This window comes from Mastomys coucha, unplaced genomic scaffold (genome assembly GCF_008632895.1).
Source record: "Mastomys coucha isolate ucsf_1 unplaced genomic scaffold, UCSF_Mcou_1 pScaffold18, whole genome shotgun sequence".
Lineage (NCBI taxonomy): Eukaryota > Metazoa > Chordata > Mammalia > Rodentia > Muridae > Mastomys > Mastomys coucha.
In genome coordinates, this window is record NW_022196900.1 from 91,838,750 (window position 1) to 91,854,771 (window position 16,022).

Sequence of the window (16,022 nt, forward strand, 5' to 3'; positions counted from 1 at the left end):
CGCAGTGGTCAGCAGACACTGCTGAGCCAATCAGGCATCGACACATCCACACAATAGGGTTTGTAAGCCGACCGCTCCAGAGGGCTGGGTCCTTTTCTCGCTTCAAACTTGGGTGCTCCTAATAAAGTGTGGTTGAGAAGAATCCTGCTATTGTCCTCGTCCTTCCTGCTGGCAGGTGGTCGCGACACCCCATGATGTGCACATGGTGTTTTGTTCATGGTGGCAGAGTTTCGCCATTCACTCCAGGTGTTAGGGTATCTTGGTGGCCAGCATGGGCTATGTTTGGATCTACACCTTGCCCTGTACATAGAGATAAACTGAGTGACTCTTACAGATCTTTTAAATGGTGAGTCAAAACTCAGAAACCATGAGACACTAATTATATAAACTACATATATAAACACCTATATAGAGATAATTCAATCATATACATAAAATGGGGTAAAAATAGACTTTCTTTGGGCCAGGATGTTATTGTAACCCAGGCTGGCCTGTAACACTATGTGGCCCAGAGTGACCTCAAACATCACTCCTGCCTCCTTAATGCTGAGGTACAGGTTTGCGCAACCATGTTTGGCAAACAAACTCCCCCACTTAACAAAGCAAGTACCCGAGTGTATTTGTCTTAGGGTTTTACTGCTGTGAACAGACACCAAGACCAATGCACGCCTTATAAAGGACAACATTTAATTGGAGCTGGCTTACAGATTCAGAGGTTCAGTCCAGTATCATCAAGGCAGATGGTTGTGAGCCACCATGTGGTTGCTGGGAATTGAACTCAAAACCTCTAAGAGCAGCCAGTCCTTTTAACCATTTAGCCATCTTTCCAGTCCTTGTCTTGAGATTTAATACACCCACAGCAGAACTCTGGAGTTGCTGTGCAACACACAGTCTTTGTCTACATAAAGCTGAGTTTATTCTACAATGGATGATGATGTTGGTGATGGAGAGGGAGGAGAAGAGGAGGAAGAGGAGGGGAAGGGGAAGAAAGAGGAGGAGTACTGAGTGCTCTTTGGAGAGGTTCTGGAATCTTTAGGAGGTGGAGGCTTGCTAGAAGGAGGGCTTTATATTTGTGCCCCACTTCCTTTTGCTCTCTGCGTGACTCACTTCCTGTTTGCTCTCTGTGCGCCCCACTTCCTGTTTGCTCTCTGTGCGCCCCACTTCCTGTTTGCTCTCTGTGCCCCCCACTTCCTGTTTGCTCCCTGTGCTTCCTGATGTGAAGACCCACCTTCCTGTTCTACTGCCATTGCGTCCCCACCATGATGGACTCTCACCCCTCTAGAGCCATAAGCCAACATAAAGGCACTTGCATCCATTGCTTTGACCACGGTACTTCAGTGCAGCAACAGAAAGGAGCCATAGAGGGGTGTGGCTCGGTGGTAGCACATTTGGGGCTAGTGAGATGGCTTAGCAGGTAAGGGCACCTGCTGCCATGTCAAACTGCCCGAGCTTGATGCCCGGACCTCACATGGGGGGAAGAAGAGAACTGAATCCCAAAGTTCTCTGAACTCCACTCATGGGGCATGCATGTGTTCACGTGTGCACATGCACACGCAAAGTACAAACTTAGTTCCTCAGGCCCACTAGCCATATGTAGAGTGACCAGCAACCTTGTGGGGATGACTAGGCAGAAATGACATAGACCATTCCTCTAGATAGCTGCTGAAGTATTAACGGCGGAACACAGGACCCGAACTCTGCAAATACTGCTTGGAGTTTTAATTAAATACCGCTTTACAACATTATCTGCACACAGTGTACACACTTTTGCAAAATAACACATGCTGTATTATTAGTTTTGACATTAACAAAATATAAGCATCTACACAGACTATGTCCTAGAGTGACTTCATTTACAAGGCCGTTTCAGTGTCAGTTAGAGTTGGGTCACATTTGAACTCTGTGAGACTGCAGGGTGGGCAGGGCCCAGTCCTTCTCTGTTGGCCACCAGAGTCCGTTCCCCATGATACCCTCAAGCTGGCTAGGTCCACTGGAAAGGCAACCAGAGATACTAAGTTCCCCTCCCCACCAGTACTCAGGTCCATGCTGAACCCCAAGTCCTAGTGCTGAAAGTGAGGGTACCATCAGGCCGCAGTGTGGGGTCAGGACTCCTCCTTTGAAAGCAGCCATTCGCAAGAACATCTGTTCTGATGTCTAATCTGGAATTTAACAGAGATCCGGAGTAGGGGTCGGGGAGGAAGACAAGTGAACAAATGAAGTTTAGCTCATGGTTGATGACCCTGTGGGAGGTGCCTTGTGACTGACTAGGAGAGAGACCGAGTGGCATTTAATGTGGTCAGGGGAGTTCAGATGGGAGATGGACACAGTAGTACACACCCGTAATCTCAGCACTCCAGAGGCTGAGGCAGGGGGATTGTGATTTCAAAACCAGCTTGGGCTACAGACTGAATGCCTGACTTCAGGGTGGGGGTGGGGAAGGATGTGAGTGGGTGGGTGACGTCAGAGCCTTGAGGGAAAACAGGGTCTGTGGGTAGAAAGTTGGTCTCTTCCTCATTCTAACAACAGGGCAATCCTGCTCTGAGCTGACAATTGCAGGACACCTGGGGCCAAGCAGGGCTTCTAGGACCCGGTGGGAACGCCGGCCTCCCACCGCCAGACCGTTCTGCCCCGTCTCCACTCAGGAGCTCAAAGGCCTTTCTGCTCATTCCTCATGGCTCCGTTTGTACGTTGGTGGCTACTGTCCCTAACCTGAGAGCCATCAAGCCACCCAGGCCCCTGGAAGCAGTTCCTGGGGGGCACTGCCCACCTCTTCTGCATCACCTGAGGTTACAGTGCAACTGTATCTCAGGCTGGCCAGGGCTAAACAGCACAAGGGAGGAGGGAAGAGGCAGAGTGAGGCTGGGCATACATACCATGCCAAAACGATGGGTGCCAGCCCAGGTTTACCACACAGAAACAGTCTCCCTGCTCACCTCTTTGCATACACCGCCCTCGCCCCAATCCTGCCAGCTTTCAGAACGGAAGCTTTGATTCTTTGTTCTTAGGGCCCTGGAGCCTGACTCTGAAAGGTGACTTCTTGCTCCATCTTTCTGTCCTGCCACAGAAAAGGCTCTACTTTCCAATAGCTGCTGACTCTTCAGTAGCTCCCAGGTCCTCTGGGATACTTGCCTCTGCCAGTTTAATCACACCTCTTTTTTTTTTTTTTTTTTTCCTGAGACAGGGTTTCTCTGTGTAGCCCTGGCTGTCCTGGAACTCACTCTGTAGACCAGGCTGGCCTCGAACTCAGAAATCCTCCTGTCTCTGCCACCCAAGTGGTGGGATGAAAGGCGTGTGCCATTACCGCCCAGCTTTTTTTTTTTTTTTAAAGATTTGTTTTATGTATATGAGTTCACTGTAGCTGTCTTCAGACACACCAGAAAGGGGGCATCAGAACTCATTACAGATGGTTGTGAGCCACCCTGTGGTTGCTGGGAATTGAACTCAGGACCTCTGGAAGAGTAGTCAGTGCTCTTAGCCAGCCTAATCATACCTCTTTCATGATTATCTTCGTTGCTAATCTTGTTTTGAGATGAGGTCTCACTTGGTAGTCTAGGTTAGCCTAGAATTTGTGATAATCCTCTTGAAGAAAAGAACAACATCTTCCAAGTGCTGGGGTCAGGGGTGTGAGCCACTATGCTTCAGGTCCACTGCTCGTCTTTCGATGTTCATCTCTTATCACTTCCCCAGGCTCCTTGGCAACCCTGGCTCCAACCTCTGATTTTCCAGAGCAGCCCATTTCCTTGCGGTGGTGGTGGGGGAGGGTGTGATCACCCACTCTCTAATATTAGCTATATTTCCACCAAGAATGCACAGAAATCGTCTCCAATCCGAACACCTGTTGAGATCAGGAGCTTGCTTATGGCAAGCCTCCGTGACTCTATGCCTCTCTACTACACAGCCTGCCCTGCCCAAGGTTCCTGGTGTGTGTGTGCCCTGCTGCAGTCCTGGAGGGCAGAACTATGCAAAATGCTTGTAGCTTTGTGGGTGAGAGAGATATGGTAAAATAGCCCCCAGGACCTAAGAAAATCACCGGGAGCCTACTGCTGTTGGGCTGAGTTGAAGAGCCCTTTCTCTGTTTCCATTTCAACTGCGGGCATGCGAGCCACAATACAGACACGGTCAAGATGAAATACAGAAGTGGTTGTAGGCTCTGTAGCAGATGGCAGAGTTCTGAAGCCAGAGCACTGTTTGGGTGTGAAGAGGTGTGCCGAGGACGGCACATCAAACACTATTAACCTATTAACACTGCCACGTTCCAGTGGTGTTCACTGGGTAGGGACTGCCACGGGTTGGACAGGGCCATATAGCTTACCTACAGAGCCCTGAGAGGGTAAGAAACCAGAGGTTTAAACCTGGCAAGGCTGTGTGGTTCCTTGGGATTTAGTGGCCTGTGAGAAGGCTTCTGAGGGGGCATGCTCTCTGGGGTGCAGATCTCCAGAGATGATGCAGGCTGTCGGGTCCCATCCCAGGCCCACTGATCCAGATCACTACAGTTGGAGTGAGGAACTTATATTTTAAACAAACTCCTCTGGAATTCTAATGCCCATCAAAGTCTGCAAGCCTTTGCCAGCTACTCTCAAGTGTGTGCGTTGGTTGGGGAGTGGGGGAGAGAAAGGGGGAGGCTACCCGCAGAACAGACAGGAACAGACAGGAAGAAAGCTGCAGACCTATTTGTGAAGATGCCTGCTCTGCCTGAGCCTGGCTGGGAACCGGCAGCTGGGGCTTAGCTAGCGGGAGGGGAGGGGAGGGGAGGGGGGACAAGGGGAGGAGACTGAAGTGGATCTTCCCTGGAGCCAGGTGTGCAGGAGAAAGAGTAGCTTGCTCGCCCTACAGGTGCATCCTCTAGGACTGGACAAGAGAGTCATGGGAGCCTTTCTTACCAACTGGAAACAGAGTGGGCTGAAAACAGCCCCCACCCCTTGCTCCCGCCCCCCTCTACCTCTGCTCTCCTGGCTTCTTTGGGAGGGAGGAAGCAATGGGATAATCTCCAAGGACTGGAACGAAGCCAGATTTCCTTAGAGACCCAGCAATCACTCACCACCAGGTCTTCACAGAAGGGCCCAGGAGATGGGAAGCCCATGAACAACAGGTGCAAATAACAGCTTGTTCCACGCAGGGTTGGCCCTGCTGGGCCTGGCTAAAGGGACAGCAATATCCTCAGAGATAGAGAATGGTGAGTGAACCAGGTAGAGCTGAGGCACACGTGCTGGGTAGAGGAGGACCAGTGGTGGACGTCTCCAGCCTTTTGCTGGATTTGCAAAGAGGGAACAGACTCACTCTGTCTTCCTTTCACTCCAAGGAATGTGTGGAAGCCTGTGACTGTAACCTGACGCTCACTGACTGGCCAAGGAGGTAAAGTTGCTAGCTTCACTGGCCACATAGCCTACCTGGGATTCTCCCCCCACTATTTGAAATTTCCAAAGCCAAGGTCATTGAATGGCTTCTCTGCCCGAGACAGGGGCCTCGCAAGGTCATCTTGCACAGACTTCTCCATTTGAAACCAGGATACTTGAAAGGCAGTTTGGGCAATGAAGGGTGGGGACCACGGGTGGCCGTTGGGCAGTGACAATCCCAAGGGAGGCCGATCACTCCTTCTTGGTGTGCTCCAGGACGCGGTAGGGAACCCCAGGGGTATTTCTGGAGCTGTGCTCCTCCTGCATGACGGGCAGTGTGGCTGGGGTATAGATCTCGGAAATGCTGTCGTTGTTTTCCAAGGCTCCGTAGGAAAAAGAAGCTTTGAGGTCAGGCTGGACCGTCATCCCTTTTGCATGCATGTCCTGCATACCTGAAATGACATCCATGATCCCAGTCATCATGTAGGAAGGGACACTGCACTTCCGCCTCTCCCACCACAGACCAACCAGAGCTCATGGGGCTGATCAAGCACATTACTGATCCCAGATCCTTCAGATTTAAGAGGAACTACTCAGATTTACACAAAAGGAAGGCATGTGTGTATCCTGGGTGGCAGGTGGACAGGACAGGACACTGTGCCCTGGGCGTGGTAGATGCCACTTTTACTGTTGAATTCACTCAGGAGCCAGGAGGCTTTTTTTTTTTTTTTTTCCATTGAGGAAATAAATAGGGTGACTTTTGCATCCTGGATACCCAACCTTGTGACGGATGGAGGGAGGGAGTGTTTGAACTTTGACCTTAGCATTCTATATGTAGGGTGAGGTGTGATTCCCATGACTTAGGACACACTGATGCTGGATTTAAATTTACATTTAGGGGCAACAAAGCCCCTAGTCTGGCTTGGCTGCTGTTGTTACTGTTGTGTTCCTACTGATGGGGTCTCACTATGTCACCCTGGCTGCCCTGGAACTTTCTTTGGACATCAGGCTGGCCTTGAGCTAACCGCCTCTGCCTCCTACATGCTGCGCTATGGGTATGCATCTCCATGCCTGGCTTAAAGAATTCAATCTTCTGTTCCTGTAACTGTCTTCTACAATCCTTCCAGGCAGGGAAGGCCAACATCTTTCCTAACTGCCAAGTTTCTCCTGTGAAGGATGGTGACAGTTGCCCTCTCGCTTCCTGACATGCCCCCTGCCCCAGGCTAACACTCTACCGCTGGAGACCAACAAGGGCAGTCGTGGCACTGGTCAAGGTGTGCTGGGATTTCGATGGCAACATATCCTGTTTCAGACACTCACCCAATTTTGTTTCATCCGATCCTTGAGGCTGTGGAGGAGGACTAGACACAGCTGGAGGCAACTTCCCTGAGAGCCTTGAGAGCTCTTGAGAGGCAGGGAAAGGGTTTAATAGAAGGGTGTTTAAACTCTAGAGCCCACAATCCTAACTGCAGTGGTATACTGTCTCCCTATAGACCGGACTTAATCATTAAACAACCCTAGGGCAGAGAAAACTACTACCCTCATTTCCCAGATAATAAAACAGGTTCCAAGAGGCAGAGTAGGCTGCCTACATCTGGCTAAAGAGCAGCTGGGGCTTAGCATCAGAGCCTGCAGCTTTGAGTACCAGCCGGGGAAGGCCTCTACCTCCGGCCTCTACTGTGCCGGAATCCATGCGACACAGAGTCGATGGGTGGTTATTTCAAGGACCAGTTTGAGAGTGTGTGGTCTAGGCTGGGACTGCAGCTCCATCCGCAGTGTGCTGGCTTGCTTGCCTAGCATGCACAGAGCCTTGGGTTGGATCCCTAGTATCACATACAATTGGGCACGAAGGCACACACCTGTAATCCTAGCATTTGGGAGGTAGAAGCAGGAGGTTCAAAAGTTCAAGGTCATCCTCAGTCATATAGAGAGTTCAGAGCCAGCCTGGGCTACATAAGACCCCGTGTCAGGGGTGTGGTGGGGCAGGTAAAGGTGTCTACGGCTCTGGGGAGAGTTAGTGTACATGCATACAGAGTATTCCATAGCTTTGAACTGTGTCAGTAGCCCCTGCCTTATCCCACCAGTCCACAAGAGTGTGTGTGTGTGTGTGTGTGTGTGTGTGTGTTCATACCACATAGCAAGCATTTTATGTACCTGGCCATCTACCTAGCCCCAAAATGTCAAAGTTTTTTTTTTTGTTTGTTTTTTTGTTTTTTTTTAAAGCAAAATGGAAGCAAAGGCAAAGATAACCAGGCATCTACCACATCCCAGGTACTGTGCCGGAATCCTTGACACATGTGGCCCACAACCCAGGAATAAGGAGCTCCCCTTATGCGTGAGGGTGAGAGGCCTCAACACATCGGACAGTAGGAAGGTGATAGAGTTTGAATCTGAGCCAGGCCAAATGAATTCTGCGTGTCCAGCAGGATTGTCTCAAAAGCTAACAGGACAGGGTCTCCGTTCTTCAATGCCTCATTCCCTAATGGTCATGAGGTACAAGGGCCTCACCCCTAAGCTGGCCACACAATCCTGGTGTCTAGGATCAGCTGGTCTCGCCCCCCCTACTTCCCATAGAAAAATACATCTATATGTATGTACATAGGAACACGTGTATGGGCAGACACACAGTTTATAAACACACGGATACAACAGGGACATACACATACTCGCACACACGGAGTTGACACCTCACCTATCTGGGATTCAGCTATCCAGCGCCCTCATCTATCCGGAACACAGCCGAGAAACAAGAAAATAAGCAGAAAAAGCGTCTGAGCGGCCAGGTTCGACGTTAACATAGTCCACGCACGCACGCACAGCTCGAGCCCTCCAGTGCCAGGAGAGACCTCAGGACCCAACTCAGCCACTCTATGTTTATCCACGCATGGCTGAGCTGGGTCAAAAGAAAATGCTGACTCGGGGTTCTCTAGTCCTGCTCAGGCAGGCTGGACACAGCAAGCAGAGCAGAGGGCAGCTTTCGTGGAGCAAGATAAAAACAAACAAACAAACAAACCAGTAAGCAAATGCAGCTGGGGCCAAGCCATTCGGCATGGGAGCACATCAATCAGTCCTGAGAACACACTTGGGTCATGACATCAAAGCCTCAAACCTGGGTCCTGCTGCTATGGCACCCAGGCTGGTCTCGAACTCACGATTACAGGTGCATGGCACTATGAACATTTAAACACTGCTCTTCGACGAGGCAGTATTTTATGTGGCTGATGTATGCAGTCATGTGTTCTTCACAGATTATGTGACTGAAGAATGAGTGATTATGTTGTGGAGCATTGTAGGAGAGAAAGCAGGCATGACCTGGTGGCTAGCCCACTTGGCACACCATACTTCTTACTTCTTCTTCTTCTTTTTTTTTTTTTTTTTTGGCTTTTCGAGACAGGGTTTCTCTGTGTAGCCCTGGCTGTCCTGGAACTCACTCTGTAGACCAGGCTAGCCTCGAACTCAGAAATCCACCTGCCTCTGCTGGGATTAAAGGCGTGCGCCACCATTGCCCGGCCATACTTCTAACTGAGAAACATGGCGCACTGTGCTCCTGAGGTCAGAGCACTGAATTCTGAAATCTGAAGTAGTGTGAGTAGCAGGTAGCTGGCCCACAGACGACTCTGAATTCTCCTTTAATGCGCTTCTTCCGCATACAGACCTGGTGGTATGAGTGCTCACTATCCAATCCAAGGTAAGGTGCTAACCAACCACAGCCAATAGGCTTCCAATGTCTATGTTACTCACATGCAGTAAAGCAGATGCTGTTCCCTGAAACCCTCTCTGGGGTGGTTCATCTCCTTGCCCTTTACCAAGCCTGGCTGTCTTGTCGAGGGATGCCCTAGTGACAATGGCAGAGGGACGCCCATCTTAATCTATTTAAAATAAAGACTATTTGGGAATCAAAGGGTAATGTTAGTGGGCAGAATTTACATCAGCCAACCTAACCCAGGCTGGTCCAGTCTCTCTCTCTCTCTCTCTTTTTTTTTTTTAAGACTTATTTATTTCATGTATGTGAGTACACCGTTGCTGTCTTCAGACACACCAGAAGAGAGCATCAGATATCATTACAGATGGTTGTGAGCCACCATGTGGTGGCTGGGAATTGAACTCAGGACCTCTGAAAGAGCAGTCAGCGCTCTTAACCCACTGAGCCATCTCTCCAGCCCGGCTGGTCCAGTCTTAACTGTCCGACTTTGAGTTTTTCTAGCGCACCACAAGCCCCGCTCCTCCCTATCGTCTTGCATTTGGCTGGCCGCTAAGTGTTTGTTCTCACCAGGGCTGAATGCTCTTTGAGCTTGTGTTCTCGATGTGCGCCCTCAGTACCCTGGAGCAGGGATCCAGGAGTGAGGTTACAGTGCTGGGAATCCTTCTTGTTATTTGTCTTCCCTTCTGTGAGCACTCAGGCTCTGCAGGCTCAAAGCTTGGTACAGCTGGTTGGGAACACACCTGGTGTGAATTGGGATTTTCTTTAGAAGAGCCTCCGTGTCAGACCAGGGAACTGGCAAGGGGTTCTCAAGGCTGACTGAGATGCCTCAGCCATCACCTCCTCTTGAGAGAGGAGGTTAAAAGAGATGCAAACCAACAAGGACAGGGCTAGAAGTCACACCACAGCGCAGCTCTCGCACTCTTCTGCACCTCGCCCAGTGCTGGCTGTCTAGTTTCCAACACCAAACAGGGGCAGCCGGCAGGATACAGGGGGTTTTATCGTTACCTGGCATGGCATCCATGGAAATATAGGGCTCAAACGGAATGGCCTTCTTCCTGTTTCGAGTGATTAGGAACACGCCCAAGAAGGCGATGAGACACCTGAAGGTAGGAGATGGGAGAGAGAGAGGAGAAATGAGGCCAGGAGCAGCTACAAGGAGGGAGACTCAAGGGAGAGTGGCAAAGGGCCGGCTAAAGAGAAGGCTGAGATTGTGGGGACTGAAACCAACAACGAACAGATGCCCCGAGTAGTAACAACCATGGGGGGTGAGTGTTGGGGGCGGAGCAGGTGTGAGCATCCACAGTTCCCATGAGCTGGGTTCAGGGTGGACTAGAGTCTCTGGGGGTGAGTGTTGGGTGTGTGTGTGTGGGGGGGGGTGTAAGCATCCACAGGTCCCATGAGCTGGGTTCAGGATGGACTAGAGTCTCCAGGAGAAACGATTTGCAGCGTGTGGCTTATCCACTGCCCTTCCGCCAGCATTCTCGGGAGCTTGCCTTTTAGAAAGTTGTATTTTTTCCTTTCTTTTCTTCTCTCTCTCTCTCTCTCTTTCTTTTTAAAGAATTATTTAGCTGGGCGGTGGTGGCGCACGCCTTTCATCCCAGCACTTGGGAGGCAGAGGCAGACAGATTTCTGAGTTCAAGGCCAGCCTGGTCTACAGAGTGAGTTCCAGGACAGCCAGAGCTACACTGAGAAACCCTGTCTCAAAAAAACAAAAAACAAAAAACCAAAAAAAATAAAAATTATGTATTTATTTTATGTACATGAGTACACAGTAGCTGTCTTCAGACACACCGGGGGCACTGGATCTCATTACAGATGGTTGTGAGCCACCATGTGGTAGCTGGGAACTGAACTCAGTGCCTCTGGAAGAGCAGCCAGTGCTCTTAACCACTGAGCCATCTCTCCAGCCCGAAAGCTGTATTTTTTAATCTAAAAAAGTTCTTTATGACTTGAATGCAGTTGGTACACAAGTCTAGCAAAATGAATGAACCCTGGGAAGTCCCTGTAGCTCCGAGCCCAGCTCCCCGAGGAGCTGGACACTGGATTGTCTCCAGATGTTCTCCCCACCTCCTCTGTGACTCTGTGTGTGTGTGTATGTGTGTGTGTGTGTGCTTGCGGCGTGCACGTGTGTGAGAGAGGGTGGAGGGGAAAAGTGAGAGGGGGGGAAAGAGGGAGGGAGGGGAGAGAGAGAAAGAGAGGGAGGGAGAGTGTGTGTGTGTGTGTGTGTGTGTGTGTGTGTGTGTGTGTGTCAGTCTCTGGCTGGCCTGTTATCTGTCTTGTAGTTCAGGCTGGCCGGAATGCACAGATTTCCCCGCTTCTGCCCCACCTGCCACCCCCAGTGCTGGGGTTAAAGGTCTCTGCCACCCCACTTGGTTTTTCCTTTCTTTCAGTTTCTGTAAACAAACCATTTGTCAAAACCAAGGTGAGATTTACATGTAGGAATGTATGAATCCCAACAAGAAAGCTGGACGGCTTCTTTATATTAACTTGTTTGTATGTCCCCCCCCCCCCAGGTCAAGATCAAAGGATTTCTCTCTCTCTAAGGCAGTGCTTCTCAAGTTTTCCAATGCTGCGACCCTTTAGTATGGTTCCTCAATGTGGTGGCGACCCCCAGCCATGAAATTAGTTCATTGCTACTCCATAACTGTAATTTTGCTACTGTGATGAATCATAATGTAAATATCTGATATGCAGGATATCTGATATGGGATTCCTGTGAAAGAATCCTTGGAACCCCAAAGGGGTTGTGACCCACAGGTGGAGAATCACTGATCTAGAAGGTTCTATGCAGCTGAAGGTGACCTTGAATTTCTGATCCTTCTGCTTCTACCTTCTGAGTGCTGGGATTACAAGTGTGTGCCATGAGGCCTGGTTTCCTGCAGTGCAGGGGATAGCAAGGCAGACCTCTACCAAATGAGTCCCAGTCCCATCTTCCTTCTTCTCTTCATTCTCTGCCATCCCCAGAGTCTCTACCGCCTGGCTTCTCTCCCCATGAGTTAGATTTACCTGATTTTAGAAAGGACAAGGAGAGAGAAGGATGCAAGGCTTTGGGGGAGCAAGCTGCTCACTTTGGGGGGCTAGCATCCTCCAGCTTGATGTTCTCCCGACTCCAGGACCAGGACTGAGGCGATGGGCCAGGGGCAAGACCTGGAGGGAGGCTCCCACTAGTCCTGGCTAGATGGGGTGAGACTCACCCCAGCGCAAACATACAGATGTGCAGAGCTTCCTCCCCGAGGAAGTCCAGGTAGAAGATCGCACCTGCACAGCAGCAAGGGAGAGAGAAGATGGTCACCATTTCCAGATCTGCCCCGTGCCCACCTGGCTAGGCTCTGGCTTATATGCTCTTCCCAACAGGGCACCGACGTGACCAAAAACAGTAGGATTAAAACATCTGGAGGCAGACATTCTTCTCTGCCAGCCCTCTCCGGTTCTTCTATCTCCACATCAAAACAAACAAACCAACAAGCAGTCTTTTGGGATCATATTAAAACTATTAAAAAAAAAAAACTATTATAGCTGCACAGTGATGGTGCATGCCTTTTTTTCCCCCCCCCCCCCGAGACAGGGTTTCTCTGTGTAGCCTTGGCTGTCCTGGAACTCACTCTGTAGACCAGGCTGGCCTCGAACTCAGAAATCCACCTGCCTCTGCCTCCCAAGTGCTGGGTGTCAGGTGTGCACAGTCAGGCCTGGTTAATGCAGCTCGGAGGATGAGTCTCAGAAGTTTGTGTGCGCAAGGCCAGCACTCTACCAATGGAACCCAGACCCAACCAAAACTGTTGAAGAAGCCCTAGCCACAGACCCACAAGCAGGACGACCAGGGGCTGTTTGGATTGTACATAATGCAATTTCTAGAAGGGAGGTGTTATTAGAGTGTAAAACTGAGCCCCAGAAAACTCCCTGAGCCCTACAGTTGACATGTATCTACTGGATGGCAAGCCTCCATGTCTAAATTCCACACCCTCCACAGAAGCCCAGGGCAGAACCAGACAGCAGAACCAACTGAGTGGTAGTCCCCCTACCCCTCCTTAGGCAGGTGTGATGGTTTGTATATGCTTGGCCCAGGTGTGGCCCTGTTGGAGTAGATGTATCACTGTGGGTGTGAGTTTTAAGACCCTCATCCTAGCTGCCTGGAAGTCAATATTCTGCTAGCAGCCTTCAGATGAAGATGTAGAACTCTCAGCTCCTCCTGCACCATGCCTGCCTGCATGCTGCCATGTTCCCGCCTTGATGATACTGGTCTGAACCTCTGAACCTGTAAGCCAGCCTCAATTAAATGTTGTCCTTATAAGAGTTGTCTTGGCTATGGTGTCTGTTCACAGCAGTAAAACCCTAACTAAGACAGCAGGAGACAGAAGCCCAGTAGAGGGCTACTCTTACCTGCTGTGATGGCCACCGTGGTGGACAGGATGTAGCCTACGCTGGCGATCAAGGAGGAGTCATAGATCTGAGAGGCTTGACTCAGAAACCTGCAACGCAGAGGCACTTGGGTCAGTGGGCCGAGGGGAAGAAGAGAGAAACTTGGGGGTGTAAGGTAGAGCATGGGCGTTTCTAGGTCTGTAAGAATGGCCTCTCCTATTACAGGGTACCCCAAAATCTGGGGTCTGCACCTGGCCCACAGACAGGCCTGCCTGTAGCATGCCTCTGGGCGTTGCCATACCTTCTCATTCCTGATCCCCACCTCACTGAACAGAGCTGCCCCTGGGTCCACACATCCCAGGGCTCTCTCCCAACACTTGTCCCATCCAGCCCAACATGGTAATTTTTTAAATATTCAAAACATATTTTAGTGGTTACTGCAATAAACGGGAGAAAGGGGAAGTCATCATTGTCCCTAATTGCTATGTCTGTGACAGACACTACCTTCACGTGGGAACTGATCCTGTCCTCTGTTGACATTCCAGTTGGCACCGCACAGCTGCTCACATGAACACTAACCACTAAGCTAACCATCTGTGCATGGGCTAAGTCCGCTAGAGCCAGGAGAAGGACAGTGGCTCTGGGTGCTGGGAGCGGGGCGGGGGGACTGTCCTGACTGGGAGACCAGAAGTTCCTGAGAGGCGGCAGGAGCCCCTGGTCGCCTGTGTCACCCTGACGTTGAAGCACAGAGCTGTGGACTGGGTGGGCATTCCCTGTGGGAGGGCAGTAATAGTACTGAAAGGCTAAAAGTGACAATCAGAACGACATTAGTGACCAAGCTGATGCTGTGTGGACACCAGGGGTAGGCCTGTGGGTCTTAGTGACCAAGCTGATGCTGTATGGACACCAGAGGTAGGCCTGTGGGTCTTAGTGACCAAGCTGATGCTGTGTGGACACCAGGGGTAGGCCTGCGGGTCTCAGAGAATGAAGCTGAGCCCCAGAAAAGCCCAGTAGGACTGGAGGAGCAGGTGCAGAGGGGTCCAGCCTGGGAACCTGATGTCTGGGTTTGGCTCTCAACCTGTCGCTCCCTCTGCCTCATCTGCAGCCCGGGACAGACAATACCATTTCTGTGTTGCCCCCAGACGGTGCTGTGAGCACAGGTGAATGGAAGATGGGCATCACCAGCCGCAGTAGCAGCTGCTACTGCTATGGCCCTCGAGGTCAAGTGGCCGGTGGATGCCGAGCCCAGGCCAGAGCTAGGAGCCTGACTTTCAGGCTGGCTCAGCCTTGAGACGATCGGGTTGACTCAGGTTGTCACCTACACTCTTCATGGAGTGTCACTGGCAAGACTCCAAGGGGACAGGACATAAGCCTCAGGATTACAGAGCTTCACGTCACCCGGGGTTAAAAGGGAGAAAAAAGTGAGGGGATCAGGGATGGAGTTCTCAAGGACAAGACTTGACAACTTGTTCTTCCAAGCAGACAAGCACATGCCTCTTAGGCGACCACTAGGAATTCTCTTCAAGTCCCCACAGGGCATATGACAGGGAGTGAGGCTGCTCTTCATACTTTGAGGCAGAAGGCACACTCAGGGCAAATCTCCAGCCAGAGGCTAAACTAGCGACCTGTATGTTCTGGCTCCCCCATCCCTTTAGAACTCGTCAGAATTTGGCCCAGAGTGGAGGAAACACGACGCACGTGGCCTGGTAGATGGCAGTGGCCACCATGCACACAAACATCACGTAGAAGATGGGGTAGTCCAGCTGCAGGTTGCCTTGGATGGACAGCACCAGCATGCCTGCTACAGCCTTGACCGTCACCACCGTCATGGAACCTGTGAAGAACACGCGAGAGTGTGGGAGGCCGCAAGAGAATGTAAGGAGGCAGATCCTGAATGGACTTGGGGGCAGAGGAGGCAGATCCTGAATGGACTTGGGGGCGGAGGTGGAGGGTCATGGAGCTCCCCCGGAAGAAGACACCATTGAACAGGTCCACCTTGCCCGTGACTCCCATGTCTGGGCGGACAAGTCACAGGAAGGGAAGGGAGGTGCCCACAGTTATTTCCAAATGTCACCTGACTGTACCTTAATGGGCAAAGAGTTCAGGTCTCTGTCCCCAGACTCCAGGGCAGGGAGTGGGGACACGCAAATTTCCCCTGAGCATCAACTTGATGATACTCTCAGGAAAACAGGTAGGGAAAGAATCAGGGACTAGGGCTTCCTCACTCTCAGTCACACGTACTTGTTTGTTTGTTTGTTGAGTCAAGGTTTCTCTGTGTAGCCCTGGCTGTCTCGGAACTCACTCTGTAGACCAGGCTGGTCTTGAACTTAGAGATCTGCCTACCTCTGCTTCTCAAGTGCTGGGATTAAAGACATTGCTCTCCACCCCTCCTCACCCCTTCTTAATTTTTTTTTTCTTGGTTAGGGGCTGGAGAGATGGCTCAGTGGTGAAGTGAAGAGCACTTGTTGCTCTTCTTAGAGGACCTGAGTTGAATTTTTAGCACCCACATGGCAGCTCACAAACACCTATAAGTCCATATCTGGGGGATGTGATGCCCTCTTCTGGTCTTCATAGCAGTCATACACACATGGGATATATTTTTTTTTATTCTTTTTTTTTTTCAGTTGTTT

At 50.8% G+C, this 16,022-nt stretch overlaps 1 protein-coding gene across 4 annotated transcripts in view; it reads right to left on the reverse strand.

The window, feature by feature from the left end:
- Positions 1-4,493: 4,493 nt before the first annotated feature.
- The window catches only part of Nipal3 (NIPA like domain containing 3), a 40,499-nt gene continuing 28,970 nt past the window's right edge, over positions 4,494-16,022 (reverse strand). For 3 of the 4 annotated variants that reach the window (XM_031379063.1, XM_031379062.1, XM_031379061.1), the window contains 5 exons: positions 15,091-15,226; positions 13,414-13,502; positions 12,231-12,294; positions 10,042-10,136; positions 4,494-5,785 (listed from right to left, as the gene is read on the reverse strand). In XM_031379063.1, coding sequence (XP_031234923.1) covers positions 5,586-5,785; positions 10,042-10,136; positions 12,231-12,294; positions 13,414-13,502; positions 15,091-15,226 — 584 coding nt within the window. In that variant the 3' untranslated portion in view covers positions 4,494-5,585. Of the gene's footprint in view, positions 5,786-8,025; positions 8,058-10,041; positions 10,137-12,230; positions 12,295-13,413; positions 13,503-15,090; positions 15,227-16,022 lie in introns of all 4 variants that reach the window. The other variant, XM_031379064.1, reaches the window with a different exon arrangement.